Below are 27,671 nucleotides of genomic sequence, written 5' to 3'. Positions count from 1 at the left end.
GCTGAATATAAGCTATTGTTTTGCAGTATAGGTACCTTCTAAGTTTCCATTGAGATTTCTGGGCTTTATAGGTGGTTATAAATTTTAATTTCTTTCCATCAGTTAAAGCATTCTGCTTCCCACACCCCCACCTCCCCCACCCCAACTAGGGAAGTTGTGCAAATGAATTCTAGTCTCTTCTCATAATAAATAAATGTATTTCATATTTTGGGAAGGCTGGATTCCATGCTCTTTCTGATGCTGAAAATCATGGCTAGACTTGGAGTGCTCAGTGCAATACAGTAGTTGGTTAGCAGGTGCTGACATAGCCTGTCCCTTTTCTGTAATTTGGTGAAACCAACATCTCTGGTTGAAATCAGTAACTGAGAATTATCTCTCTAGAATTTGAATAATTCCTGTGGAGCCAAATTACTGGGGGCAGTGGACCTATTTTTTTTTAAAGGTAACTAGTGTTCACCACTGAAATGTCCCAAAACCTTGGGTAGGCTTGTATTTCCTAATGTCTGGACGGGCATCAGTGAGTGTCCTGCAGTTAAGATGGGTTAATACTTGATGTTCCCAGAAGTTGTTACCATGTTGGCACCTAAATGGTCTTGGAGAAGCTGAAAATGGAGAGAGAGAGCTTGGATTATTTTGGCTAAGGACCACTTCTTAATATAACACGATTTATTCCCTTGTTAATTCCTTATGCCTAGATAGGTACCCAGTCCAAAATATGTTTGCAAGCATTTGTTCTGTTTTCTGTCCTTCCCATTGGTGCTTGCTTATACTTGCATGATCAGATATCTATTTGCTTAAATATTTTGACAGTTCCCTTTTTGTACAGATGTCTCTATTTCTGTGCCAGTACAGGCTTATATGCATGAATAAAAGTATTCATATATAATTATTCCTCTTAGCTTTGCGATTATTTGTTTTATGGCATTAAAAACTTTAATTTTTCCTTCAGGAACTTGATCAGTCAAATGAGGGGGAATTGTTGAGAAGACCAATACAAAAAATACTGCATGGCCTGAGTTTTCTTAGGTCAGTGATGAAAAATCCTGGGCAAAACATGAACAAGAAAATCCCTCTGCTTTTAGAAAGAAAGAGTTAAACTTGCCCACAGTTTATCAGTTCATGGTATTTTAATTAACTCCACAAGAAAGAGCTTTCTCACCTTGCAGGATGTGTTCTGTAGTCTAAGGCCCTGTGTCTTTGTCCCTCCAATATTTCTTTACATTGCTTTAAATTTACTGCTGCTGTGAAGTTAACTGTGTTGGATCTAAACACTTTTCAGGGTGTATTTTCTTCTTAATTCTGCCCTGTTCTTGCTGGCCATTCATGCCCTTTCACTGTGCTAAACCCTCCCTTTCCATCCTTCATGTTTGCTTACAATTGAAAAATGGCCGAGCTAAAATCTCAGGTATAATCTTGCCTCAAACTTTTGAATAAGGATCCAGATCTTTAGTGTATAAAGACAACTTCATTGAGCCTGAGCTGGAATCCAAAAATCCAAACACTTGGGAAGCATTTAGTCCTGAACCTGACCTTTACAGCTCAGACCACACTCCACAAGAGCTCAGTCAGCTATTTGCCGATGATTATCAAAGCTTCCTGCTGCAACCTCATTTTTCTGTTTTGCTCTCCTTCATGTCACTTCATTCTTTCCCCTTCTTGTCCTTGAAAATAAATGAAGTTATCTGAAGTTGTAAACAATGGATACACTGGTTGCTGTTTCCAGCAAGAAAGTCCTAGATCAGCTCTGCACATTCAGAACTACAAAAGAGATTTTTATTCTTTACAATAGTAAGAAAACTCTTACCCTACTAAAAATAATGAATGCCTGTTCATGGTTCACTATTCCTTAAAAACCCTGTTTGTTTTTCCCAGATATTAACTTTTAAGCTAAATATAACAGGAAGTCTTGATGCCTCTTTGGCAAGAACAAAGCAGTACAAATGCTGTTAGGGGACTAGGGATATTTTCTGGGCTGACTTAAATTGTGACTAAATTTATTGGAAATTCTGTATCATTGCTTGTAGAAACAAATCAGATTACTTTTAGACATTGTCTGTCTTGAGCAGATTAATGAATTTCAGCACATGTAAAAATCTCTTCTAGAAACTGTATCTTACTGGAGCTTGTGTTTTGCAAAACCTTATTGCAGGTTTGTAGTAATAATAGTTCACAGTGGTGGTGTTGGGTCATACCTTTAAATAGTAATAATTGTTGATGAACAGCCCTTCTTTAAGGTCAACCCAGCAGTGAGTGAGTAATTATTTGCTGGCTTGTAAAAGATTTAATTTTTTCCCAAACCTTTTACATATTGTGTGTCTTTAAATATACTGCCAAGCGTAACACTATTCATATGTTGGCTGTGACTGTGAAAACAGAATTAGGGAATGTACAGAATGTTTATTTGGAATGCAATAAAGCCCCTGTTTAAGGTTGATGACTCTCCAGTTACAGAATAAATAGTAAAATATGTCAAGGCTAGAAGGTAAAAAATACTCACAGAACTGTCGATGCCAAGAGTAAGGAGCATGATGAAGAATACCACAGCCCAAAATGTAGATCCTGAAAGAGTTGAAATTGCCTCTGGATATAGGATGAAAACTAAACCAGCTCCTGGAATAGAGAAGGGAAAAAAAGAGTATTGCTAAATGATGTTTTTCAGCTCCACAAAAGGGTTCATTTAAATAAGATAATTTATTACTAAGTTGCCTTTTACATCAGTTCACATCACTCTCTGTTTAGCTGTTAAAGCAAAATTTGCATCTCATGACAGTTTTGTATTAAAAAAAATAATCTATCCCTTTTTTTTTCCCACTCCTAATAATCTTTTATGGGATTCACAACCTTACTAGCTATTTTTCAGCTGTGTAGTAGAGAAGGAACCCCATGGATGTGGACTCCACAGTTTGGCAGGAGAACTCACAGATGTGATGAAAGACATAAGAGCTGAAAGCATGGGTCACCTGTTACCAGTGAAAGGACTCTACAGCTAAGCTTACCAGAGCCATCCAAACCAGTACTCTGTGGCACTGTACAGTGACACTGTGCAGTGGTTAATGCCTTTTTGTTGCACAGGCTGAACTTGTGAGGGGCAGAATATTGGGGAGCATCGATTCAGTAGAGGTGAGCTGAATCAATACCGTTTAGAGTTCAATTTTCAGCAAGGCATTTACACACAGAGTTTTAGTTCCAAGTAGTTTAATTCAGGTCACTTCCATGAGATTTTCGCACATTTGTTTGAAACAAATATAAAGACATTTTCAGAAAAATATTGGACAAAAAGGGGTAAAACTAGTATAAAATTAACTTCCTACCTTCAGTGGCTACATCCTCAATTTTAACTTTGTGCTCATGAGCCATGTAGCCCAGTATGGAGAAAATTGCGAATCCTGAGATGAAGCTTGTGACACAGTTAATGGTACTGGTCAGCAAAGCATCCCTAATGAAAGAGAGAAGGACAGCCCAGTGAAAAAAAACACTTAAGAACTAGATGGGGATTGTCTTAAGAGTGATAGGAAGATTCTTGTAAAATAGAGACATACTTCTGCTTAATAATTTTATTTAAAACTGAGTTCTGTTCAAAAGAATCAACAGTTATATTAAATATTAAGATATTTGAGTAATGTCCTCATCCTAGCTGGTAGCTGTAACATAGCATGAGAGTGGCCTGGAGTGAAAGAGCCTTACTATTCATCAATTCAGGGTGCTTTCAGACAACCCCAGGAGTGCATTTTTAGCAAACTGTGCTGCCATTCAGATGGAGTGGGCAACCATCTTTAATCTGTAATGATGTCCTTTCACCTATAAAGTGGCCAGGCTTTTCTGAAAACAATACAACTCTTGTTTATCAGGTTCATACCATAGTGAATGTAGTTTAAAGGTTAACTATATTATACAGTGTGCTTCATACAGTAACGATTGTATAAAGCTGTGGGTTTTAATCAATCTGCAATAGTATTATGATAGAGGTATGAGTTTTCCTGGGTATTAATAACCCCTATTACCAAAACTAGCTGGAAGATAAGTAGACCCTACATGTTTAGATGGCTACCTAACCTGCATAGTGTCTGGTATGTAAACATTTGCTGCATATGAACTGTAGAACAGAGGAGATGGCTCTGTGAATATCAGTGATGTTTAATAAGCAGAAAGCAAATATAATTTCCTTTCAACAGTTACACTACCCAAAACCAAGTGCCATTCACAAAACTTTATTCTCTTCCTTATATTACTTTATTTTGATAACACTGAAGAGTTTCCGTCCTGCAATTCTTAAAGGGTTTTCCTGGGGGACGGCTGCAGGATCAAAAGGTAACAGGTTGGATTCATAAACTCATATTCTTTTCAGTTATTAAAGAAGAGAAGTGCTAGGTATTTGCCACTGATAAGATGGCAATAGTATGTATTGTTTCCCACAATTCAAACACATTCTCATGCAAATAAATGCTTCTTTTTGCTTAGTCAGTAACTGGATTAAGTGATGTTTATCTCCTTATAAACTGAGCTGATCTAGCTCTCAGTATTTAAATTGTAAAACTAGGTCATAATTTAAGTACATATTCTCATATTTTCTGGCCCTGAATTTCAGATTGTTATGCTACCTTACATTATTGACACTATTTCTTTCAAGGAAGGTGTGCTGAAGCGTAGATGGGACATTCCAGTGCTGAGTCATGGCCTTCATTTGGAAACAGTATGGTTTTCAATTTGTTCTGTTTCAAGAAAGCCTTTTGAACAAAATATGTGAGCACATTATATAGTTATTTGACCGAAAGAAGGATATTTGTAAGTGTTGTAAATGCTAGTGCACTGTTTGCTTTTACGGTTAGAACTAAACCACAGTATTTAATGAAACTACAGATTACTCTTACAGGGAAGGCAAGGCTTAGGAAGTAACATTGAACACAGATAGCAAGCTAAAAACTACATACTATGATTTAATATATAGTCTGTGGCGTTTTCTTAGTTTCAAGTGGATTTTTTCCATTTCAGAGCAAAATTAGAATACAGGAGAAAAATAATTATATAGACCTGCTATGAGATTAATGCAAAATTATTTGCTGAAGACGATAAATGTTATTTTGGAAGGCTGTTATAGCTAGCCTTCTAGCAGAAGGTTTTTCAAACCTGGCAGTGTTAATACTGCAGGTAATCAGCTGGCAACTTAAAGTCACTCTGGGTTAAATACAAAGCGCTCTGTTTTTAGTGGAAGTATTCCACAATTTTGGCTTTCAGTGTAATTAAGGCAGTTCAAATCTATGTATTTTCCTGTACCTTTTCACTTTATCCTTTTTTTGCCATCCTTCAGTTCACAATGTATTTATAATACATGCTCTTTCTGAATTTATATTTCATGGGATATTTTAAAGCAATGCTTGTTTCCATTCCAAAATGTAACAAAACTTCTAAATGTTGGTAGTTCTCAGAAGGTGCGGAGCAGTTCTGGTTCTGCTTCCATGGCAGCAATTCAGCAAAACACTTACAAACTGACGTGATTTTGAGTACATTCCAAAATTGGAGCTCAACATAAAATATCAGAAATATAATCCTAAAGCACAGAAACACTGCTGGAAACTGGAATCCTTCTGCTTTTGGTTCCTGGACCACTAAGGTCCTGTGTTCACTGTTGCTCTTAATGGTACTTTAGAAAGGCAAATACAAGCACAGTTTACACAGCTGTCTATAAAGTGCAAACCTAATCCCATTCTGGTTTGCTGTACAGCAGATATCTTGGCAGGTTCCTGTTCCTAAAGTTTCAGTAAGGAAGACAGTGTTTCAAGATTTGGGTTGGTTGCTATGCCCACACAAGACTGGCCATCACTAATAAATAACTGAAGATAAAAAGATAGATTAGTACTTATTCCAGCTGCATTTAGAGTAAAATAGTACCATTCTGAAGCAGTAAATAGGCTGTCTTACCTGTAACAGTTGTTGTCAAACTTATTGTAACTGGCAAATGCAATTAAAACGCCAAACCCGGCTCCTAAGGAGTAAAATATCTGAGTAGCTGCATCAATCCATACCTGCATAATGACACCAACATTGTCAGTGTCAGTTCAGACTAAAAGATACATCAGGGAAATGCAAGAGTGTACAAGACAACTGGCTTTTGAAAAATGATCAGCACTCATGTTTAGGGGAGTGTAAATGTTTCTTAGCCCCCATGAGATGTCCCAGGGAGCACAGGCATGGTCTGGAATTGCCTAACCTGAAATGGTAAGGGCTGAAACAGCGGGCAAGTTCTCAGTGCGCGCACACTGCTACCATGGTGGGGTGTACCACTTGGATCTGTACTTCTGAGCTTTTACAGAGTACTGAAAAGATCACATGATGTTTCTCCCGGGTGACAGAAATACACTTCCAATAGTTTTTGTTCCAAGTTAGTTTGGAATGTACAACCAGAAAACTAAAAATACTTAATGGGTCAAGAGTTACAGGACATTTTCTTTCCCATAAGAGAGCTTTCTTTATGGGTCTGTTATGTACTTTATACGATGCTTTATTGTTTCAGAAGCTGAAGCATGACTGACATGCTGTGAACACAACTGTGCGGGTTAGCTGTCACCTTTCCCAATTAGCTGGAGATGGAGTTATTCCTGTGGTAGTAATTAATTTCAGTTTAGACATAACCTGATCTTTTTAAGAGCTCTCCACTAGGGAAAGCATGTTTTTAATGCTGTAACATTTTCTAAAGTGGCTCTCCAGCCCAACGTCCATTCAAGATGTGCAGACAGTGGTCAGGAACCATGTCACAGTGCTGGTCTCCTGAATCAGAAGCCTGAAAATTGTCTACCCTGGTTAATAAGGGTTTCAATTATTCAGTTCTTACACAGAGATATTTAAACAAGCATCTTCAATAAGGGTGATAAAGTCAATGGAGCAAATAATACTCAAGGTTTCATTGCTTTAACTTAACACGGAGATGTTTAGTGTTTGATTAAATCTGGCAAGTGCTCAAGGCTACGAAAAGCATTGGATTTCATCTCCATCCATCTATACAAAATCAGATCCAATGTATCTGTTCAGCAGCAGCTTTCTAACAGATCTAAGCAGTTTATGAGCTCCATCTGCTTTGGGATTTTAATGCTAAGCATTAACATTTGGCCCAGTGGAAAGAGAGTGAGTGCCTTATCCCATCCGAACATGATATATGAAAGCACTTGAAGTGATCTTTATTCTTTTTCTATTATAGAATAGCACTCTTTTTTTTTTTTTTTCTGAAAAATTTAGTCTAAGAAACAAGTAACTTTAGGGTCACCCAAATAGCAGCCGCAGAAATATATTAAGCCAAGAAAGAGTAGTGCACAGAATATCCTTCCAAAAGCAGAAGGCAGCTATGATTATAGAGGCCTAGACTCTGAGTTAATGCAAGCTGGCACAGCTCCATAGACATCTAGTTGAACCTGTGATGTTTTTCTCCCAACAGCACTTAAAATATATAAGAAAAACATAAGCACCTCCTTTGTTCATCCTTGCATCTTTGTATTTATGTATGTGACTCCTGAGGTGGCTACTGTCTTGATGACAAAGGTGGATGAAAGTCCCATATTTGAAGTTCAGTTTGTTTATTCCAAAATGGAGTGAGATGGGATCTGGCTTCTGATGATAACTTCTGTTGTTGAAGAAATGCCAGTTTCCAAATTTAGTATTACAAACCCAAGGAAGGATTGTATCGCTAAAAGTATATATAATAGGTCTGTATTCTAACACTGAAGGTCTTTGTCTGCCTTTATAATCAGGAAAAATCAAGGTAGGATACATAGGAAACGTACAGTCTGACTATGTACAGTCATTTTTGAAAGATGCAAATTTTCAAGACAGTTAATTTCCTTCTAGTCAAACCGTGTCCTCACTTTTCAGTTTTGTAACCATCTGAATGGCCTCGTAATGCTTCCACAGAGATACCACTATCTTATAAAGGATTTACAGTATTTTTAGAATACCATGGTGATAAGATCTACCTGTAGTCACCAGATCATTGTTCTTTGTAGGTCTGAAATGCTGGTGATTTCATGACTTAATGACTATACTTAGAGATCTTGCTTTACAACACATGAAATAATTCTTAATTCCAAGGGACTCCACAAATTGACTTGGTTTGGATATATTTATTGAGAATGTCTTGCAGTGTTGTTAAAAGATACAGGGAAATGTACATTACTTTCAATAGTGAGATAAGAACATCATACTATTTAAAATCTCATTTGTATGAAAGACCATGACAGGGTGAATTAGTCCTGACTTAGTATTTTTAGCAAGGTTTTCATAGGCTAGGATTTTGTTTACCAGGTTAATATTTTAACCTACTGATTCAAAAAGCAGAATTTTCTTCTTGATGGAAGTCTTAGCCTTCCAAGAAGTAAATTTTTACATGAATCAATTTTCATGTATAAAGACCACAGTTTACAGAGTGCACCGTCAAAGCATGGACTTTAAAGGACCGCCACACCCGGAACTGCCCTCATACAGGGTTTTTTTGGTCAGAACAGTTTGGGTTCAGGCTGAGATAGTCCAGTTATGGAGAGTGTTGGAATGTTAGACTATCAGGGACAGTGGACTAGTGCTTATGCAAAAGCAGAAGTGTGGCTATATGACTTCAGAAATTAGCTCTAATATATTCAGTTTTAATAACAGGGACAACAGGTTTAATAATAATAAGGGAATGAGAGACGAAGAATACACTTACTGTGGCTTCTTTTAATCTTCTGAAATCTATGTGCAGGTATGCATTTATTCCATTATAGGCTCCAGGCAGGGTTATTCCATGTATTAACAAGACAAATAATACAACATAAGGTAAAGTTGCTGTTATCCAAACAACCTGCAGACAACAGAGATCCCAAAGGTTAATCAGCTATTACAGAATATTCAAGAGTGTGTAAAAATACAGCTGACACTTTCTTGGGTTTGTCCATTCAGTTTGATGGAGAAGCTCCTTATTGGACGTTTTGGGGGAAAAGGCTGTTATGTATCACGAGTCTTTATGTATGTATGTTTACAGATACCAGTAGGAGACAGTTTTGACAAACAGAAGCCTTGGAGTGCTTATACATTACTAGTGTGTGTTCAACTGCTGATTAGCTGTTCAGCTACACATTTGTTCATTAATCAAGTGCAGTCCTTGCCTGATGTTAGGTGATACTTTCACAAAAATGTACAAAAAGCTCTCAGATATATCCAACCCCAGATTTTCTGTTGAGGTGTTTTCTGAGGAATGTCAAAGAGTAATTCCAAATTACTTTCATCACACACTTCTCTTGTCATGACATTTTGTATAATAAAACCAAGGCATCTCAAACCTTCAAAACATTAGTGCATTTGGCTAAGGACGGTAGGCACATTTAAGGCAATTTAAAGACTTTCAATGTATTTTCTGTGTAAGACCACTAACACTGAATTGAAAATAATATGCTAATAAAATTTCCAGTTGGAACATCAGACAAGCAAAACTTGTAAATAAAATAAAGGCTGAATCTGGATTTCCACTGTACATATAAGAAGGCCTCTCACATGTTTTGATCACTAAGGATCCCTCAGCAGCAGTGATTTAGTCTCTTGCTTTCTAAAAATAGAAGACTTCTTAAAGGAGACAAAGAACATAGGTGAGAGAGAAGGACAATATTAGCTCTACCTTTCCTGAAGTCTTCACGCCTTTCCAGAGACTAAAGAAAAGAATGATTACCACCACCAAGAGGCAGAGGGAAAGTTGCCAGCGAGGCAAGCCAAGGTCATGGATTCCACGGCTTTCATGCAGGTGCAGAACTCCTCGCCTACATACCAGATACACAGAAACAAAGCGAGTCACTGGGGAGGAAAGGAGTTTACATTTCTCGTCCTATGGGCAGCAGAAATGGATGCTGCACTGCAGTAGTAGCTGCCCTACTGACATGACTAGCAGTTAGTGAAATGTCTTGTGAAGCCATGTATTGTTCTGCTTCCCACAATGCCTTTATGTTCTCACCATAGTGCCACAATGATAGCCCTCTCTCCTCTCCGTCACTTGGAAGGGTTTGGGGATTTTGGAGAAGTCATTTGTTGATCCCTGCTTGAATAGTGAACAGATGCCCAGACAATCTCCATCCTTGGAGATTTTACAAGTTAGCCAGCAAAGGCCTTGTGCAGACTGATTTACTCCTGAAGTTAGCCTTGCTTTGGGTAAAGAGTTGTATTAGACGACCTTCAGCGATCTCTTTCAAACAAAATTATTTTGTGATTCTAGATAAGCAAACAGCTGGCTCCCTGCAATTTTGGCAGTTCCAAAGTTACTTTCAATTCCTTTTGAACAGGCTATCATGAGGCTGCAAAAAAGGGGTTGGATAGGCAAAGCAACAGTAAATTTAAAGTGGGTATAGTGCTCCATGGTGTTCACTGAGATAGTGGGGTGACAGCAGGAGAAATTCTCTTGCTTACCAGGGCAGGCTAATTCTTTGCAGATCTACACAATGAAATGAAGTGTAGAAAAGAGTGTTTATTGCCATGACTGGTGATATCTATGATTAGAGTTGTCAAAACACACTGTGTGCAACAGGCACAAGGATATGGGAGAGATTTTATAGTGGATCTTCCTTGCTTTAGGTCTGTTCTATTGAAGAGACATCTTGCTGCTTTTTCAAATCTAAACAATGCAGAAATATTTTGCTTTACTGAAAGCTGTCTTTGGAAAGAGGAATGGCATTGCAGCTGGAGCTCTGCACTAGAGGAGAACTGCAGAGAGAATCCTGGTTCTGATATGAATCTACAGGATGCTGGGCCAGGGATTCAATTTCTTAGTGTTTCAATTTCTTAGTGCCCATCCAGATAAAATGGTCACGACCTTACTTGTCTCCTCCCCTTTCTCCATCACCTTTTATTTGCTATGCACTGCTTGGGTAAAACAGAAAGTTGATCTCTGTTGGCTTCTCTTAGCAGTATGATAGTACAAACAAATCAGATCAAAGCAGCCCTTTTTACTGGAGGACCTTGACATGTTTTATGAAGATAACTACATTTTAGGGAAATTGCAGTACTGAGTGATTTGCCCTGCATGACTGCAGACACATTAGAAAATAAAGCCTGAGGAGTACAATTCCAGGCTTACTGGCTGCCTGCATATGATCTCTTTCTAGGTAGATGGTGCTTCAGAATTAGCTTAAGCACTTGTTTTGCCAAGTCAGAGATGAGCGTGGTAGTTGATTGAGCTTCAAGCTAGTGGAAACCTATGTCAACTTAAATGGGGAAAACTGAAAAATGTTTCTGTACTACTTGAAGTGTAGAAATATGCTGGGAAAATTAAGGTCCATTAGAGTGATCCATCTAGTAATATGAAAGACTTGCAAACAACTCCCTTTTGCTTCCTAGAGCATCAAGATAGGATGAGCGAAGAATTGTAATCGCTCTGCTTCTGTAGTTGTTCATGTTTAATAAGAAATGCTGTATTTCTGAGTTGTTTCTATCATTTATCCCAGGTTGGATAAAAGACACTTCTATAAATCACCCTCCTAAATTAAGCAGACGCTCCATTTCTGTTACGTTGTAGGGTTAATTACAAGTGAAGCATTGAAAGGGTTGTGACCATGCGTTTGTGGCATATACTCAAGAATGTTTCTATTTAGAAAGTATGAGGTGAGTTTAACTCTTATTATACAACAATATAGCTAGATAACAGTATAGCTGTTACCTGTGGAAACAGTAAAACGTAGAGGCAGAATTCTTGATATCTAAAAACCTATTAGCTTTAACTAAATGCAAGTAAATACGTAGTTCTCATTCAACTTTTGCTTAGAGTGTGAATGAAAGCTACTTGTATTTCTGCTATTGAAATATAATTTGCCAGAGGATCCACAGGTGTAAGTGAATGCTGGGCAGGGCTGCCTGATTCCATTCTAAACTTACCAACTTGGGCAGCGATAAGTGGGGCTGAGAAAAGCTTCATAGGCCCTGGATCAGAACATTTGTCCAGGTTCTTGGGAGGTTTTGGCAATCTGTGCTATCACAGTTACACTATCACTATCAGAGCTGGATAAAGTCCTTTGGATCATGATGTACAGACATCTGCTCAGAAATACTGAACCTGAACTTGCATTCTTTGTGCCCATTTAACATTTTATTCTTCTTGCCCAAATATCTTTCTGGATCTGTAAAGAAGTCTACTTCCTTGTGTGTTTGCTTTCCAAGAAGCAGCTAGCAATGTGTCTTACTGCTTGGAGCACTTGCCAGAACTGCCATTTCAAATGTGGGAGTCCCAGGATTTTCAGGAGAATCTCCAGTCCAAGAGTTCTGTTCCCTTAATCAGGATAAAGGATCATAAAATAGAAAGAGGAAAATACTTTTGTAACCAGCCAAAACAGCTGTGTAACTGGGCAGCTAAGCAAGGTGATCATAGACAGCTGCTGTTTCTGAGCTGTAATTCTGGCGGGTTTTGCTTCCTTTTCCTTTTTATTTTTGTTTGTTTTTCGTTATGAACTCAGAAGATGAGTCATAGAAGCTTTCTAAAAGATGGCCTTTTTGAGTGTTGCTGGCAAGTAGTTCATGAATGTTTGCCTGTTAGAAGCTACATTTCTGTTCAAGCAGCAATAAAAGATAGAGTGCTAGACTGTGATTTAGGTTAAGTTGTGCTGACATCTGAAGAGACGGAGGAGAGAAGCAGTGGCCAAAGTATGAGATGGACTAAACCTTCTTGACGTGAAGCATATAGCTCTGTAAGGTTCTTTGAAAAACAGTCATTTTTTGGAGAAGTGCAAATTTTAACAAAACTTTGCATTCATCATGTTCATCCAGGTTAGCATACTTCAGTGATGCTATAGACAATCCAGTTAGCTCAGTTATGCCACACTTCACATCAAGAAATACTTATTTCAGGAGCAGCTAAGGCTGTTTGTAGCCTGTCTCTGTTAAGGCTGGGTGATAGATCCCTGAGCGGCTCCTTTAGATTATACTCTGTCACTTCCCTTATACTGGGAAGTCCCTTATACTTCCCTTTCCTGGCTACAGAGGAAAATATGAAGTAAGAGGTACTGCAAGTTTCCCCATTCAGGAAGCTCTGAGGTTGAAAGACCTGAATTTTCAGCCCTTATAATGCCATAATGCAATGTGGCCAACATCCATTCCCGAGCTGAGGTTGCCTTCACTAGCTGCAGTGTTGTCCCAATTCACAATATTATAACGACATGTACAAGTCATAGACAAAATGGCATAAACTGATCTCTCTTAAATCCCTAAGTGAGGGAACCAGAGGCCATACAGCACCAACTAGTATCAGCCTTTGTTGTCTGTCAACTTCTTTAAATTATGTCCAAAGCTACTGAGAATGCCTTAAGTAAAAGCTTCTGAAAGTGATTCTTGTTTCATAAGTATAGAGATATTTGTCCAATTCTGCTAACAAAATTAACTCTCATAATTCACAACTCTGAGTCAAAGAGAAAGGAAAAATCAGAGTAAGACAACTAGAAATAGTATTTTGCCTGCATATTGTTGTAATTGAGAAAAAAATTAAAGTAGATTAGAAATACGTGCAAAAAGGAGAAGGAAATGTTATGGGGGAAAGATTCAGAATAAACATTAACAGATGGAGCTGACAGAAAGTGGAACAGGGACCTTTTCTATTTTTCTGAGCAAAATAGAAGAGGAGCTAATAAATTGTTTAAGCTTTCTGATATTCTAGTCAGAGCTCTAGCAATATTTAGTTAGTACAACATCAAGAATCTAGAGATTAACTTTTTTTTCTTGTCAGGGATTTGTGTAAAGGAGCCTGTTTTATGCTAAGACTGCTTTCCATATAAGAGGGTGTAAATTACATTCACAATAACTTGGAGAGTGTACTTCACTGTAAATACGGGTCCCAAGCGTCTTTCTATGTGAAGGGGTTTCAGATTGAAGCTGCATTCAGAGATTCTGGGTTCTCTCTTTGGGAGATTTCTTCTGGTCCTCTCCTTCCCTGTGCTCTCTCATTCAGCTAAAGGGAAATAGTCCACCTCCGCTGAAATCAGCAAACAGCAATTAATTTTCTGTTATCACTGTTTTCTGTTTTGTCTTTGTGCAACACTTGTGTCCTCTTTAATTTCCTACTACAGACACATTACTGGGGAAGCTGGGGGGCAGCTGCTCAGTGGGACCCAGTAAATGAAGGAGCCATAGTTCTAATAATAGGTAACATTGGAACCCATAAATTCTTCCCAGTGTCTTCATGTTCCCATCTATAAAATAAGGGTTATTATAAACCTTTGCTTTGTCTCTACTCTGAGCAATTCACAACACACCCTTTATGGAAGTGGTGTTTGTTTGAATATAAACAGAGAATCAAACCAAAGGAAAAAGAAATGCCAAGGGTCATGATCTGAAAATTACTTTATCTTGTCCACTCTAAAACATTTAATCCATAGCCAGAAAACAGGAGGCAGGAGTTCTAGGTGTAGAAGTCTCCTTGACTTTTTTGTCAGCCTGGTTCTTTCTACGGAGCTTTTTGTATTATTCCCCCCTAGGCAGATTTACATGGTTGTATTTTGGGAACTAGAGGTTTTGTAGAAAGAGATGAAGTTAAAGGCCCTGGACCAGGCCTCATTTTTCCAATCCCAAATCAATTATAATTTATGTTTCAATCCAAATATGATTACATAGTTCCGTAGGCTCATTCTTTGTCTTTTTATTAATGGCAAAAGTTATTTTCCTAAATTTGATGTGATCAATAGAAGGGTGTCTAAACAATTTTTAGATGTGTTGGATCAGGATTTGTTCAGATTGCAAAAATGTCATCAACTTGTCAGCAAATGAGTATGTTAACTAAAACAAATGTATTTGTTAGTTAACATATTAAGTACTTTTAAAAACTTAAGCACTTCTAAGAACTTCCAAGAGCTTCTAAAAGTTAGTAGTCGCTTTTATGGGATCAAACCCAAATGGCTTGCATAGAGTATCAGCAAATTGGCTAAGATATAAATAGACATAGTCCTAGTCTCCTGAGCTCTGTTCCCTATTCTGGCAGTTAGACTAGTTTTTTATGCTTTAAAACTTAATGCAAATTGTAGATTGAAGATGCTAAAGGTACTGCCAGTATATACAGTGTGCAATCTATAGAAATAAAATTACCTACGCAATTTAGAAGGCAATTTGAAGCATGATAATTGTGCTCAATTAGAAGGTTCTTCTACATACATCTCTTGTGTTTTATATTTGGACAACCATAGTTCAGTCATCATTGCTGCCAGTTTCCATCAGAGCATGAAACACGGTTGGTTTGTTTATCTGTGGAAGGTTAGTCTAGCTGCATTAAGCAGGTGAGGATTGAGTTCACCTCACAGTTTGCCGAGCTCCAGGTATTTTTACTCCAGGTACAGCACTGCTGAAATTCAGCTTCCATGGCCCACAAGGTGTGTATCGACAGCTGTGGTACTAACCCTGCAGACCTGAGTTGGCTCCAGGCGGACTGAACACCAGTCTCCTCCCTGTAATTCTGGGGCTGGGAGTGCAGTGCAGATAGGAGAGTGGCTCCACATGAAGCCAATGAAGTGCAACAGGGTTAGCCTGGCTCGGACCCAGCTCTGCCATACATCCAGCTGCTCTCTGAGCTGCTTGGGTGCCTCCAGCTGCTTTGTGAAGAGTTCTGAAGGTGGCATCACTGCAGTGCAGAAGGAACCTGGCTCCAGGACACCTCTCTCCTACAGCCAAGAACACAGAGCAGTGCAGAGCCATCTGATGTGCAGTGCCACATGTGCACTACATACTGTTCCCCTGTACTTCAGAGGCATGCCAGGGGCTCTGCAGCAGTCAGCTGGGGTCAGCTGGAGCAACCCACTCCAGCTCTGTTGGATACTTCATTGTGTTTTGCCAACACCTTTGTTGTCCTGGTTTTTCTGTTTCTCGAGATATTTCAGCTCCCTCTTGTGTTGCAGAATGGAGCTGTGTAATGGACTTCAAGCTAGACTTTGAGAATCACTTACAGAAAGATAATTTACCAGTGACACCTTGGCTGGCATATAATAATTATTTGTACTGAATGAAATGGTGTTTCTTTTTGAATCATGATAATCCTGAAATTATATATGGCCACTAGGACTAAACTATTCATTCACTGAGAGCATTTATCTCAACTCACTGAAGTCTTTACCCAGCTTAATTCTCCCATTAACCTAATAATTCTGACCTCCCCTGCTATTTGTGCCACATTTCAGCACATTCAACTCTGCACAGCATGCTGGAAAAAAAAGATTTTCAAAATCTGCTTTTAAACCCATTATGTTAAGATTTGCAGGTAGAATGGAAATGCTTGAATTTCACCCCTCCACAGATCTAATGAATACTGAAGTCGTGAAAAAAGTTTATTGTTTGAGAATACATGGCAAAGCAGTTAGAACACGTGCTCCCAGCTGCTCCAGCCCCTAGTCAGTAGGTTAAATGGGACTTCAGTCAGCTTTCTCAAAGGGCCATGCACTGCCCTAGATGGGAGGGTCATAAAAGAAGAGCCCCAGCCTCTCCAAAGAAGCTCTTGAGCTTTACTGATTTCAGTAGAGCTGCATGGAAATACACAAAGTTGCCAGAAGAAAGTGAACCACAGGAGTAGGTCCAACTGCCACAAACTGAGGACCGCTGACACGTTTAAACAAATGAATGATTTGATGTTGTAATGTCAACAAATTGTAATGCTGGGTCCTTTACATAGTGAGGTGGTTTGTAGCCTTTTCTTGTATTAATGCTTAGATGTGACACTTTGGATGAGCAAATGCTTCTCCTATTGAAGTAACACATAAAACAGTAGTGGTGATACTGTGTCAGCACCGTGGTGTGGAGAACATTTGATGAGAAACAGGTGAATACAAATAAATGGGTGCTTGGTTGTGTGTGACACCTTTATTGACTTTGCCTTGAGCCATACGTGCAGGTGGAGATGTTCCAGAGAGAAAGGCTCTGCTTCTGTTCACCAGGAGTTCAAATGCGAGGTGATACAGGGGAGATGCTGCAGTACTGACTGTGGCTGCTGCAATTATTGCTGAGCCTGGCACCGCTGCCAAGCTACATAGGATGCTGCATGTGAAGATAAGCAATTCAGATTACTCCTGCATGCAGCACAAAGCAAGCCAATTACAGGCACCATAATGCGTAGCTCCTGACATCTGCAATATCTCATAACCCCCCACTGCAAATTTAAGTTGGCAAAGGGGTCATTATTCCAGTCTTCTGGACTTGCTACACAGGGTGTGTTGTGGTTTAGGAATCATTTCCCCAAAGCTGTCCAAAGCCTAAGAACGTGTACACTCTTACGTGGATTGACTTGCACTGTACTTGCATCTAATTTCTTTTCTCTTTGTGTAAGTAAGTAAATTGTCACCAAATGTGAGGATGTGAACATACGTGAAAAGTAAGTTTCAAAGCTGCGCATGTAAATATTTGTGGAATAGCTGTTTTTATTTTATGCACGTAAATACTTGTACTAGAAATTTCTGTGCACTGAGTCAGAGAGAAAGGTTGAGTTACTCAGTTAAGCACAAAAACATCAACATAGTCCAAAAGTAAACAAATACGCAACTTGTAGGGATGCAAATACGTGAGTCTCAGGCTGTGGATATGTAAACAATGCACCCAAACACTTCCTAAATGCGCCTGTGCAGTTAATAGAGAATCGATATCTAAAGCAGTTCGCTTACTGCTGTTTCAGCAATGTGGCCATAAATTTCCCACATAAAATATTCAATAAAGTACCTGATTCTAAGTCCACTGAAGTCAGAGGAGATCTGTTTCATTCAGGGGTGTAGGTACAGTGCCTGGCTAGAATTACTGTTAGTGTTTGATTATGTGATCTCTACAAGGTAAACATGATTGCTACCTAACTTCAAACCTGTCAGAAACATCTCACAACTTTACTTTCAGTTAAGATGCAAAAGGGGAGTAACTCTAGATGTTATAGAGGTTCTTAATTTCTCATTGCTTAAAAACTCTCTAATTAGTTTATAGAGTATGGATGTTGCATGAAGACACTTCTTAAAGAAGCGTCAGATGTATTTAGCAGAGGTTTGTTGCCCAGGAAAGTGACATATCACTGAGAACTGCTGATCACGTTTAGCATGAGGTTAGAGTCTTTTCTTACCATATGTGATTAACAGAATATAGGTATATCTGCCCTCATTAGTTCTTGTTGTCTGATTCAGTTTTTATATGCATTTATAAGCAGAATTTCTGATGCTTGCTTTTGAACTGGTGCTTTCTCTCTTTTGGGAGAGGTTGTTACACAACTGTTTTATGGGGATAGGTTCCTGCTTCTTTTGGAGCACATATTGTTGATCACTCCATTTGATGTGATACTGGACTATATGGACCCCTTGGTCTGTGGTGGTATTTCCTGTGAAGACTTGTACCCCAAAGCACAAAACTACTGCTCTGTCAAAGCAACCTTTCCTCTATAGGGTGAGGGTTTCTTAGTTCACACGCTCCTCATAAATTTATGTAGACTACTGTGACTGAACATTGTCTTTATTCCTTGTTCTTAAGTAGCTTTTTGCAATTGCTCACAGCTGGGCAGACTTGTGAATTTACTTTACTGAAACTAGCACAAAAATTTCCCTGTAAAGAAGTGTTTTATTTCTTATGCAGGGAGAATGGATTACAGTCCTGAGAAAAAGTTTTGTCAAAGGAAAACAGCCGTAGCTCAATACATTTGTTGACAATTTCACTGTTCTGTTTAAAAAATTGCCAGGATTTGTTCCTACAACAGATCAAGATTTTTTACAGGCACAGTATCTCGTGAGAAGAATAGTGCTTTTGTTCCTCCAAACTGGTATTTTTTGATTCTCAGCGTAAATGAAAGCAAGATGGTAGCAAACGTTTCCCAGACACAAGAATGGAGAGAACAAATATAAAGTATGCTTGTATTCAGATAAAGTCCTTAAATAGGAGTGATACGGAGTAGATAGGGGAACTGATTTTTTCAGTGATGCACTTGTGTTCTTCCAAAAAGAATGTTTATAATGAATTATTTTAACATATATTGAAAGAATAGAAGGTCCTTTGCATTTTGCGTGTTTAATTCCAAACCACGGAAGAAGGAAGTAATTAAAGTAATGTGTGTCTCCAAAGAAATGTGGAACTGAGATTTTATTTCTAACCAGATTTCTGTCATGACTGACTATTACTAGCAGAAGGGCACCAGTTGTTATCAGATTTTGGAGTGCTTGTTTTGCTAAGTTTGCAGTGTACAAATAGTTTCTAATTGATTTTAACCATCTCTAATGAAGTACAGTGGAGGTCCCATTCCTTCCTGTTGTAAGCAACTGTCCCATTGACGTCAGTGGACCTTGGCCTGAATTAAGCCTGAACGACTGAAACCAGACTGAATAAAATGAAACACTCCAGAAAGCCTAAGTGTAGAATCACTTCAACCTGAATTATTGCCCAATTCTTAAGGCTTGAAAACAAAAGCCGAATATGTTTGTCAAAGTCTGCCTGTCAGTGTCTTGGCATGAAAATTGCAATGAAGTGATTTATTCCAAGTCTGAGGTTTAGAGGGTTTATCCCTGCTCTCCCTCCCTGCTAAATACTGGAGAGCTGAAAGATTTGGCCGAGGTTCTTAGTAAGTTTTCCCTTCTTTCACTCAATGTAAGTGGTAAGAATCAACATATTTCTGTTGAATTTAGAGGTGCCCTTCTTGAAGTATATGTCACAGTACTCCCACATCTTCCTACAGTTTATTCCTGTGCTGATGGAGATTGAGGCAGCTTTGGCAACTGCATGGTTTTAGGAAATCATCTACTCTAAATTCATGGTTGGGCCAGCTTGCTGTGAAGGAGTCATGTCCCAAAGAGAAGAACTGTTTCTCTTAAGTGTAACCACACCAGTTTTCTGCTTGTGGCCTGTTTGGAAGTACGCCTTTTCAGTCATTCTCCAACTGCAAAATAGACATTTGGTGTTTCTGGCTTCCCTGCTTCCAGGTCAGCCTGCCCACCAAAAGACAAAAGTTTGCTTATGTTCTTGATGTAAATATACAACCCAGAGAACCAAGTTCAAGCTGTACCATTTCCCATGTAGTGCTGAGGCTGAGGACTTAAGTGCTTGGGTGCATTTAGCATCCTTAACAAGAATTCCATAAGCTGCAGCGCATCCCAGTAACACAGAGCAGCAAGTTCTTGTTATGCTAGTTGTTGTGGTTGACAACATGGTCCCAGATACTCCAAATTGTATGGTCTCCCATATGCCAAGGTAGTACTGAGGAGAATAATGGAATTTGTTTTCACCTCCACTAACAAAATCCCTTTCTATGATATTTTTACAGTGGGCATCAGTGCTATTGCTGATTTCATTACCTGTGTTAATAATGCTAATTATCATACCCAGTTGTGTTAATGCAGAGGCTGGGCTTCCATAGGTATCCCGCTGATGTTTGAGTGGCATAGTTTGATTTCCCTCTGGTATAAAAGTAGCTGGTCTATTTTCTTGTTTCTCTGTATAACTGGTCAAAACTCTGAATCTGAAATCTGCCATATTAAATCTATTGCCCAAAAAGTAGTTGATGATATGAATCAAATGATCAGAGAATTTGGAAAATGGTGTCTTCATGGTGCTGTTACTTAAAAACTCTTAATCATCCACAGTATTTGGAAGGAAGGATCAATTAGCTATTGAGTTGACAATTTAGGATTTCTGGCTATAAGGAAAAGACTGACCTGACAACAACCATTCCATCAGGAACTGTCATTCTCCTCTGGCAAACATTTGTTGATTAAGAAGTGACTAATGGCTATCTACCAGGAAGAAATAGGTGTGATTCCAACACAAACGCTTAACTCAAGTTCAGTGGTTGTTCAAACAGTAGTGCAACACGATATAAGAACACCCAATATTCTTAAAGGAGTATTCAGCCTTTACCTGAAGGGTTTTTCAGAGGGAATGTAGCCAGTCAAGACCCTTACTTCAATTATTACTTAACATACTGCATCAAAAATGGCATCACTTCTATTTCCTGGCCCTGTTGCACATAATGTGAAACCTTATAATCAGAAGATTCAGCTCTCCCTGTTGTAAAAAGACTAGGGGAATGAGTGAGGTTATTTGATATAAGAGAAGAAATGCTGTTTTCTGAATTGGGCTGTCTTTATTAGGTTGGATCTGAATACACTAAAATTTGGCAGAAGTTTGGGTCCACACCTGAGCTCTACAGCTGGACTTGGTGAGCTAATCTGAATACTGGACAAGTGAACATAATGCCCCTTGTGATTCCCTGGTTTTACAGCTGAGGAAGCAGATGCTACAGATTGTGTTACTTGAACGGTTATTATTCTCATTTTTGCAATGAAATCCAGTTGCTAATAAGTACAGGGCCTAGGGACTTAATTACGGCCCCAAAATTTAGGGATCAAAGCGTAATGAAATGTCAATTCCCTTTTTATTCTTACCTTCTGAAAACTGTACCTTGCATCTATTTCATGGTGAAGAAAGAAATTAATACTTCAAGTTTCAATGTACAGACAGAATCACAAACTGAGCCCTTCCCCAGACCAGTAGAATGAAATCAAAACATTGTGAATAGATTCTACCACAACCTCACCCACTACAAAGTCAAAATCACACCCCAAGCTTGCATAGAACCACTTCAAATCATAAAGGCGCAAAACAAGAATATAGGGAATGCATTCTGCTATTCAAAGGCTTAAGTGTAAGAAAATGGTAAAGAAAACCTTTTTAAAATTCTTATCAAATGAAAGTTTTGTAATAATGCAGTTCTTTGTTTCAAGATGCTGAATGTGTGATTTCTTACAGTTGACTACAAAGTCAGGTTCTTTAACAGACTACATGTGTATACAGCCTTTTGCCGTAAATGATCATTTGCAGCTGAGTTATGAACACACCATATATTGTCTTTATAAGGGCAGCAGATTTCCTAGCTGTCGTTATTTGCCATTGTAGTGAGTTCCTTTGAACTCAACCTCCCTTATTGTTATCAAAGCACTGAGTTTATTTTACCCAAACCCCTGCCAACAGTTTGTGTATCACTACTGATCCTTCACTGTCTTCAGAGGGGCATAGCAGCGGCAAATGTTTCAGAGCTATAAACACAGACCTCAAGACCCCTACTGCAGCGGGCATGGTGTAACACACGCTAGGTTATTTATGGTAACAGTGGTGTCCCTTTGTTCCTACAGGGCTGGACTCGCTGATCAGGAGGTGTGCGCCCTGATATCCTTCTATTCCCAACAAAAGTATTAGTTGGCTATTCAAAGTAATTCAATAGTTGATTCAATTAGCCGGATGCCCACCCTTCTTTCTTTATCCTAATCAAATCCCATTATCTCCTAGAGGTCCATAATGCAATGATTTACACACAGATTGATATCTTTGGTTTATAGCTCAGTTGTTAATTTACATGCCTTTTTGAGTTTGATTCCAAGTGCTTATTTGAGAGTGCCTTGGCTATCTTGGCCCATATTGCAGAATGGTCTTTTGCTTAGGAATTAGAAAGAGCACATCTTTCTACAACTGTGCCATTTTCCTGCTGCTCAGTGCTTCAGCTCACTTCATTGAACTATGGAAGCAGTTGAGCAAACAGACCTCTGCTCTGAGACATTTTGCAAGTAGAGAAACAGGCCAAGCCTGTAGAATAAATGGTTATTTTTAAAGCCTTAAAGTCAGCTCGTTTGGCATGCAGTTGTCTTTGTCAGAATATTGCTGTGTTTCTTGCTCTGGTAAAGTTGGTGCAAGCAAAAGTGGTACATGAGGGAAGATCTGTGTCTTTTCTCCAATTCTGCTTTACTGAGTGGCAAGTATTGCATTTGTAGAGAAGAAACCAAAGCTCAGAGAGACAAGAGTCTTAATCACACAGGAATGCAGATCAACATCACAACTGCAATTTAACCTGAGTCTTCTGATGCTTATTCCAGAGGCTGGGTGCTAAGCTATTTCACCTTCCAGAGGAAACACTCGTAGACATAGAATTTTGAATAAATAGCAAAGTCAAGTCAACACTTACTCATAAAATTCAGCTGCAGGAGTGAGCTTGTACTTCGAGTATTTGGTACCATTGCCAAGCACTGATGCATTGAAGAGTTTGGGATCTGTACAGTTTGGGCTGTTCCAACTGTTGTCGCAGTTTGTCCAGGGGAGCTCAAATGTGAATGATGAAAATAGATAATACAGAGACCAAGCTATGATAACGTTGTAGTAGAAACCCACGTAAAGAGCTATGAGTATCACTGCATAGCCTACACCTAAAGACAAAGGAAAACTAGATTATACATTGCATTTTACATGCAGCAATATATTCAAACACTGTAGTTAAACTCAGCCATACATGGTTGCAAATTAATTTTAGATCTTTAGACCAATAAAAGGAATTTTTGACGCTTACATACACACATGTGGGCAGTGTCACTGACCTTAAAACAAAGAATTACTTTAATGATTTTGGAGAAAGACTGGCTTTTAACAAATCCAGCTGTTTGACAGAAAAAGAAATTAAGCAGTGCAATGTCAAAATTTGCTGCTGTACAACTCCATTGGTGATTTGTTTTCAATGCAGAAGATTGCAAGCCCATGTTAGGAGTGAAACTCACTCATAATGTCAGAGTCCTTGGCAACTTGCCTTGGAAAAGTAAAGCTCAACACTGAAGTTTCCCTATGCCTCACGTTCCCACCCTGAGCAAATTTGGAACAGACAGTGATCCCTCTCCTGTTTCTTTCCCATTGTTACTCTCCAGACTGCCTTCCATCAGCATGTAGCTAGGTCCAAAACATGCATGAAGCAGTCTGTGCTGTTCCACTGAGGTGCTCCAAGTGGTTCTTGGGCAAGCCAGTAAATCTTGGTGAATATCAAGCTTGTGGCTAAACTGTTTGTGGACCTTCATACCATTTTATTACCTCCCCAAGATTACAGAATCCCCACTGCAAACACTCTCTTTCTGACTCTGAACATTTGGTTTGTATTTCTGTGTACTGTGAAGTGTGCTTGACAGGTCTCTTTAGAGAGAGACATAGACTGCATGTTCTGCTCATGAAAATGGGCATTTTCCAATGGTTTGGGAGGAAGCTTTGGTACTAATGTCAGAGCAGAACAAAAGTTTGGAATTTGCCAGAACTGTTCAGGAAGCTTGCTTTGCCTTGGCTTCTGTCATTCTTCCTTTACTATGTGCACAGCTTTGCTCTCTGAACCCTACCCCAAAGTTGCATGTATTGCATACAACAGGTAGAGACTACAGCTGGTTTATGGCTGTCATCACTGTACTGTCACAGCACCTAAGTGTAAACCTGTACTTCTGATTTTCTTCAGTTTACTGTTCTGGAGATACTGCATTGGAGACCTAGCAGTTGGAGATTATTAGGCTTTCATATTTCTTGATAAAGCAAGAAAGTAGCACAAAATTTGAGTATTAATCCTTCATTTAACTTTTGCATAAGGAACAGATGCTGACCCTGAGGGAGTTGGCAGTTCAAAGACTACTGCATATACCAAAGTTACTCTTTGCTCTTCAGGAGGCTTTTAATGCGTAGACCAGTCTGTTCATCCCTAACACTGGGGAAAAGACTGTGAAAGTAAAGATGAAACTGTATCTTCAAATCCTTGGTGCTTAAATGAATCCAGTACACTAACACTCCAACTCTAGTGATACATTATGATCAATAGAATGGAGAGGAAGGAGCAAATTACCCAAGGGAATCATTCTTAAATATTAATGTGAATGTTAAAATACTAAGTACGAATAATATATGTTGCACTGAAATGGAATGATTCTGTTTAGAATGAGGTTCCTGCAATTCCTCTGGTTCAGAAGGACAATGATAGGTACTTAATATAAGGATTCAAAAATACTGGATCGCATATATGTCACTCCTCTGAAGTCATAAAAATGTTCAGGGATGAATTTGCTCTCCTGTATCTAGGTCTGGCTTTTCTTAAAAGTAATGCTACATCACCCACACTCTAAAACAGATGCTGGCAAATACAGAGATGAAAACAGACTATGTTGCAAAGGTAATAGGATATATTTCTAATTGCATAAGTTATGAAATCATCTCATTAGAATTGGAGTCCTTAGAGTTCATAGCAATAATATTCATAGTTAAAATTAGTACTATAGCTGTTCATTTAGAGAATCTGTTATAAATTGGTGTACACTGTGTACTTATTATTTGAGTTATCCCAGAACCAACTCAAAAGCATCAGCAGTAAAATGTGTTTTTATGTTTTCAGAAGATTTGGTCAAAACTTTAAAAGAGCTGAGATTATACTAGTGCAGAGGTGCAAACACAACTCAATGCTTATTACTTTTTGAGAATCAAATAACTTATGCTATTCTATATCCTAGTAATAAGACCACTTAAGATCAACAGTAATGTATGCTTAGTCCACCTTGAAAATGTCAGCTTAAAAACACAGTTGGAATGTCAACAAGACTATACATGAAATAAGTGCTGTTTTCCCTTCTCATCATCTTTTCAATCCTGAAGTCAACAGATAGAGTAGGTCTGAACACAGTGGCATTTGGCTCCAACACTTAGAGATCCTTATGGTCTAATTTTTGCAGTTAGGTTTTCAAAATCCTTGTTGACATCCAAAGGTATTAACTGATATGGCAGGAATTTTGATTGAGCAAGGGTCTTCAAGTTCTTGAGTACTGGGATGAATTTTGTCTACCATGAAGGGATTATAGAAAGGCTAGGTAAATCTATATGAATAATTTTTAAAATTTGGGGCATGTATGTTATTAGCTCACCTGTTTATTTTTTATTCTATCTCCAATTTTGCTGTGAGTTTTGGGTTTGACTGATAAAAAAAAACACAAACTGAAGTTTTCCTGTTCTGCAGCACTAGACTCCATGAAGAGGAAAGCTGTATTTTAAGAAAGACGACTAACATTTACTCAGTGTAACCTATATCCAAGCACTGGATCTGTCAAGTTTGGATTGTTATTGTTAAGCTTCTCAGCTTTTGTCAGTCACAGGATGAACATGATCTGAATTTTAAGCTTCTAAGATCAGCTGAACTTGACTGGTTTCATTTCAGATAGCTCTGTGTTGAAAGGGCTTTTATGTAAGATTTTAGATACACTCTGGTATGGATATAAGGGACCTTACAATTTTTGCTGGTAAGCAATGCTCAAGGAAATTCTTGAGGCTCTTTAACAAGTATTTGTTGCATGTACAAGAAAGCATATGGCTTCTTTCACCCAGGGAGATCTTTTTTATCAATGCCAAACATCCTGATCAGTATCCAAACTCTGAACCTCGACTATTTATTCCTTGCAGAATGATTGCAGCTCAGTGCATGACACAACACTCCACGGTCTTATATTCAGCGATGCTGGAGAGTTAACCCTTGTGCAAAACATGCAATAGTAATGACAGTGTTCAGGTTTGCATTGCTAGATTTTAAATCACTTTACAAAGTCTATCAGAGTCATTGCTCCCATTTCATAGGCAGGGAAACTGAGGTACAGAGCCACAGATAACTTGATTACAAGTTTAGTGGCTGAACTCGTCTTCACAACTGCCTTTTAGTGTTCTAGCCACTGTGGAACAGTGACTTGGGCCCTGAGGACGTGCCACACAATGAACTGAAGAGAGTCAGTGGGTCACTGGGGGAGACAGGGCTGAGGTGACCTGAATGGGATGTGATATTTCCAAATCTTTGCATTACCAACCCCTTCCTCCACCTAGAGATACCCAGTTCCTCCTACTCCCCCAAGTGCAAGGGAAAGGGAGGACAGGGCTGAACTGCTCCTGATCATTGCTCTCTGTTGCACTCCTCAGCAATCACCTTGGAGATGATTTCTGTGGCTTTTCCAATTTTCTGCCCCACCTGTGATAACAAAAAGACTTCTGACTTCAGGGTTAGGGAAAGGTCAGCAAATATCACGCTGTATGTGGAAAGATAAGAGACCTTTCCTTTGTTTGTGATCACAAGTGTGTGGCACCCTTGCGGTGCGATTTAAGAGAGCAAAGGGACACTTACCTTTGAAAACTGGACAGATTTTCCACACAGTGGCGGCCCCTTCTCGGTTATACTGTCCCAATGCTAATTCCATATAGAACAGGGGCATTCCAGCAATGATTAAGAAGAGGATATAGGGAATAAGAAAAGCACCTGGAAAGAGAATAATTAGACATTGTAGTCTGTGTTTTGGTTACATTTTCTTTCTCTACTGCTTACTTATACTGGCTTAAGACAAAGACACTGCTTTTGGGAAGTAGAAAGGAAGTATCAGGAAGGAAGAACCCATGTTCTCTTATCCCTTTCCTGTATCTTTTTTAAGGTCTCAGAGACAGAACTCCTGAAAAGATCTGTAGACCACAGCTCCTATTTCCCCCTTAATGTTTCCCCTCTGCTTTTTGGCTCCAAAGAGGAAAAACACATGAAAATTAATCCCTAACTGAAGAAGAAATTATGCCAAACACACATGCAGGGATAAAAGGGAAATGGACTACAAAAAATCTGTTACCTTTTTTAGTGTAGTATGTTCAAAAGGGATCGTGGAGGTCAGCAACAGAGGAAAAAAAGTCATGTGAGTTCCTGTGAGTGCAGTTTAAATCAGACTGTGTAAAGTGTCTGCAGGAATCTCTGCCTTGAATATCAGTTACTACTGGTCAGCCATATGGAATTTGGGCTTCCATGGCATATTTTGGTTTTTGCTATAATAAATTCCCTTATTCTTATGAAATCCCTTTCCAACCTAGCCATCCTCATCGCCATTAGTATGGAGTATGTACTAGGTTTTGCTGCTAGGCTC

At 38.8% G+C, this 27,671-nt stretch overlaps 1 protein-coding gene across 1 annotated transcript in view; it reads right to left on the bottom strand.

Moving 5' to 3' along the window:
* LOC104506768 (sodium-dependent noradrenaline transporter) overlaps nt 1–27,023 on the bottom strand; it is a 46,779-nt gene extending 19,756 nt beyond the window's left edge. The window contains exons 1-7 of the mRNA XM_010147827.1: nt 26,897–27,023; nt 22,919–23,156; nt 9,629–9,767; nt 8,684–8,818; nt 5,917–6,020; nt 3,312–3,436; nt 2,498–2,610 (exon numbers count right to left, since the gene is read on the bottom strand). Of these exons, the coding sequence (XP_010146129.1) occupies nt 2,498–2,610; nt 3,312–3,436; nt 5,917–6,020; nt 8,684–8,818; nt 9,629–9,767; nt 22,919–23,156; nt 26,897–26,984 (942 nt within the window). The 5' untranslated portion in view covers nt 26,985–27,023. The remainder of the gene's footprint in view (nt 1–2,497; nt 2,611–3,311; nt 3,437–5,916; nt 6,021–8,683; nt 8,819–9,628; nt 9,768–22,918; nt 23,157–26,896) is intronic.
* Nucleotides 27,024–27,671: the final 648 nt, after the last annotated feature.

The sequence above is a fragment of the Eurypyga helias genome, unplaced genomic scaffold (assembly GCF_000690775.1).
Source record: "Eurypyga helias isolate BGI_N326 unplaced genomic scaffold, ASM69077v1 scaffold32082, whole genome shotgun sequence".
Taxonomy (NCBI): domain Eukaryota; kingdom Metazoa; phylum Chordata; class Aves; order Eurypygiformes; family Eurypygidae; genus Eurypyga; species Eurypyga helias.
The sequence above is the reverse complement of the archived record's forward strand: the minus strand, read 5'-3'. Positions and strand labels throughout refer to the sequence as shown.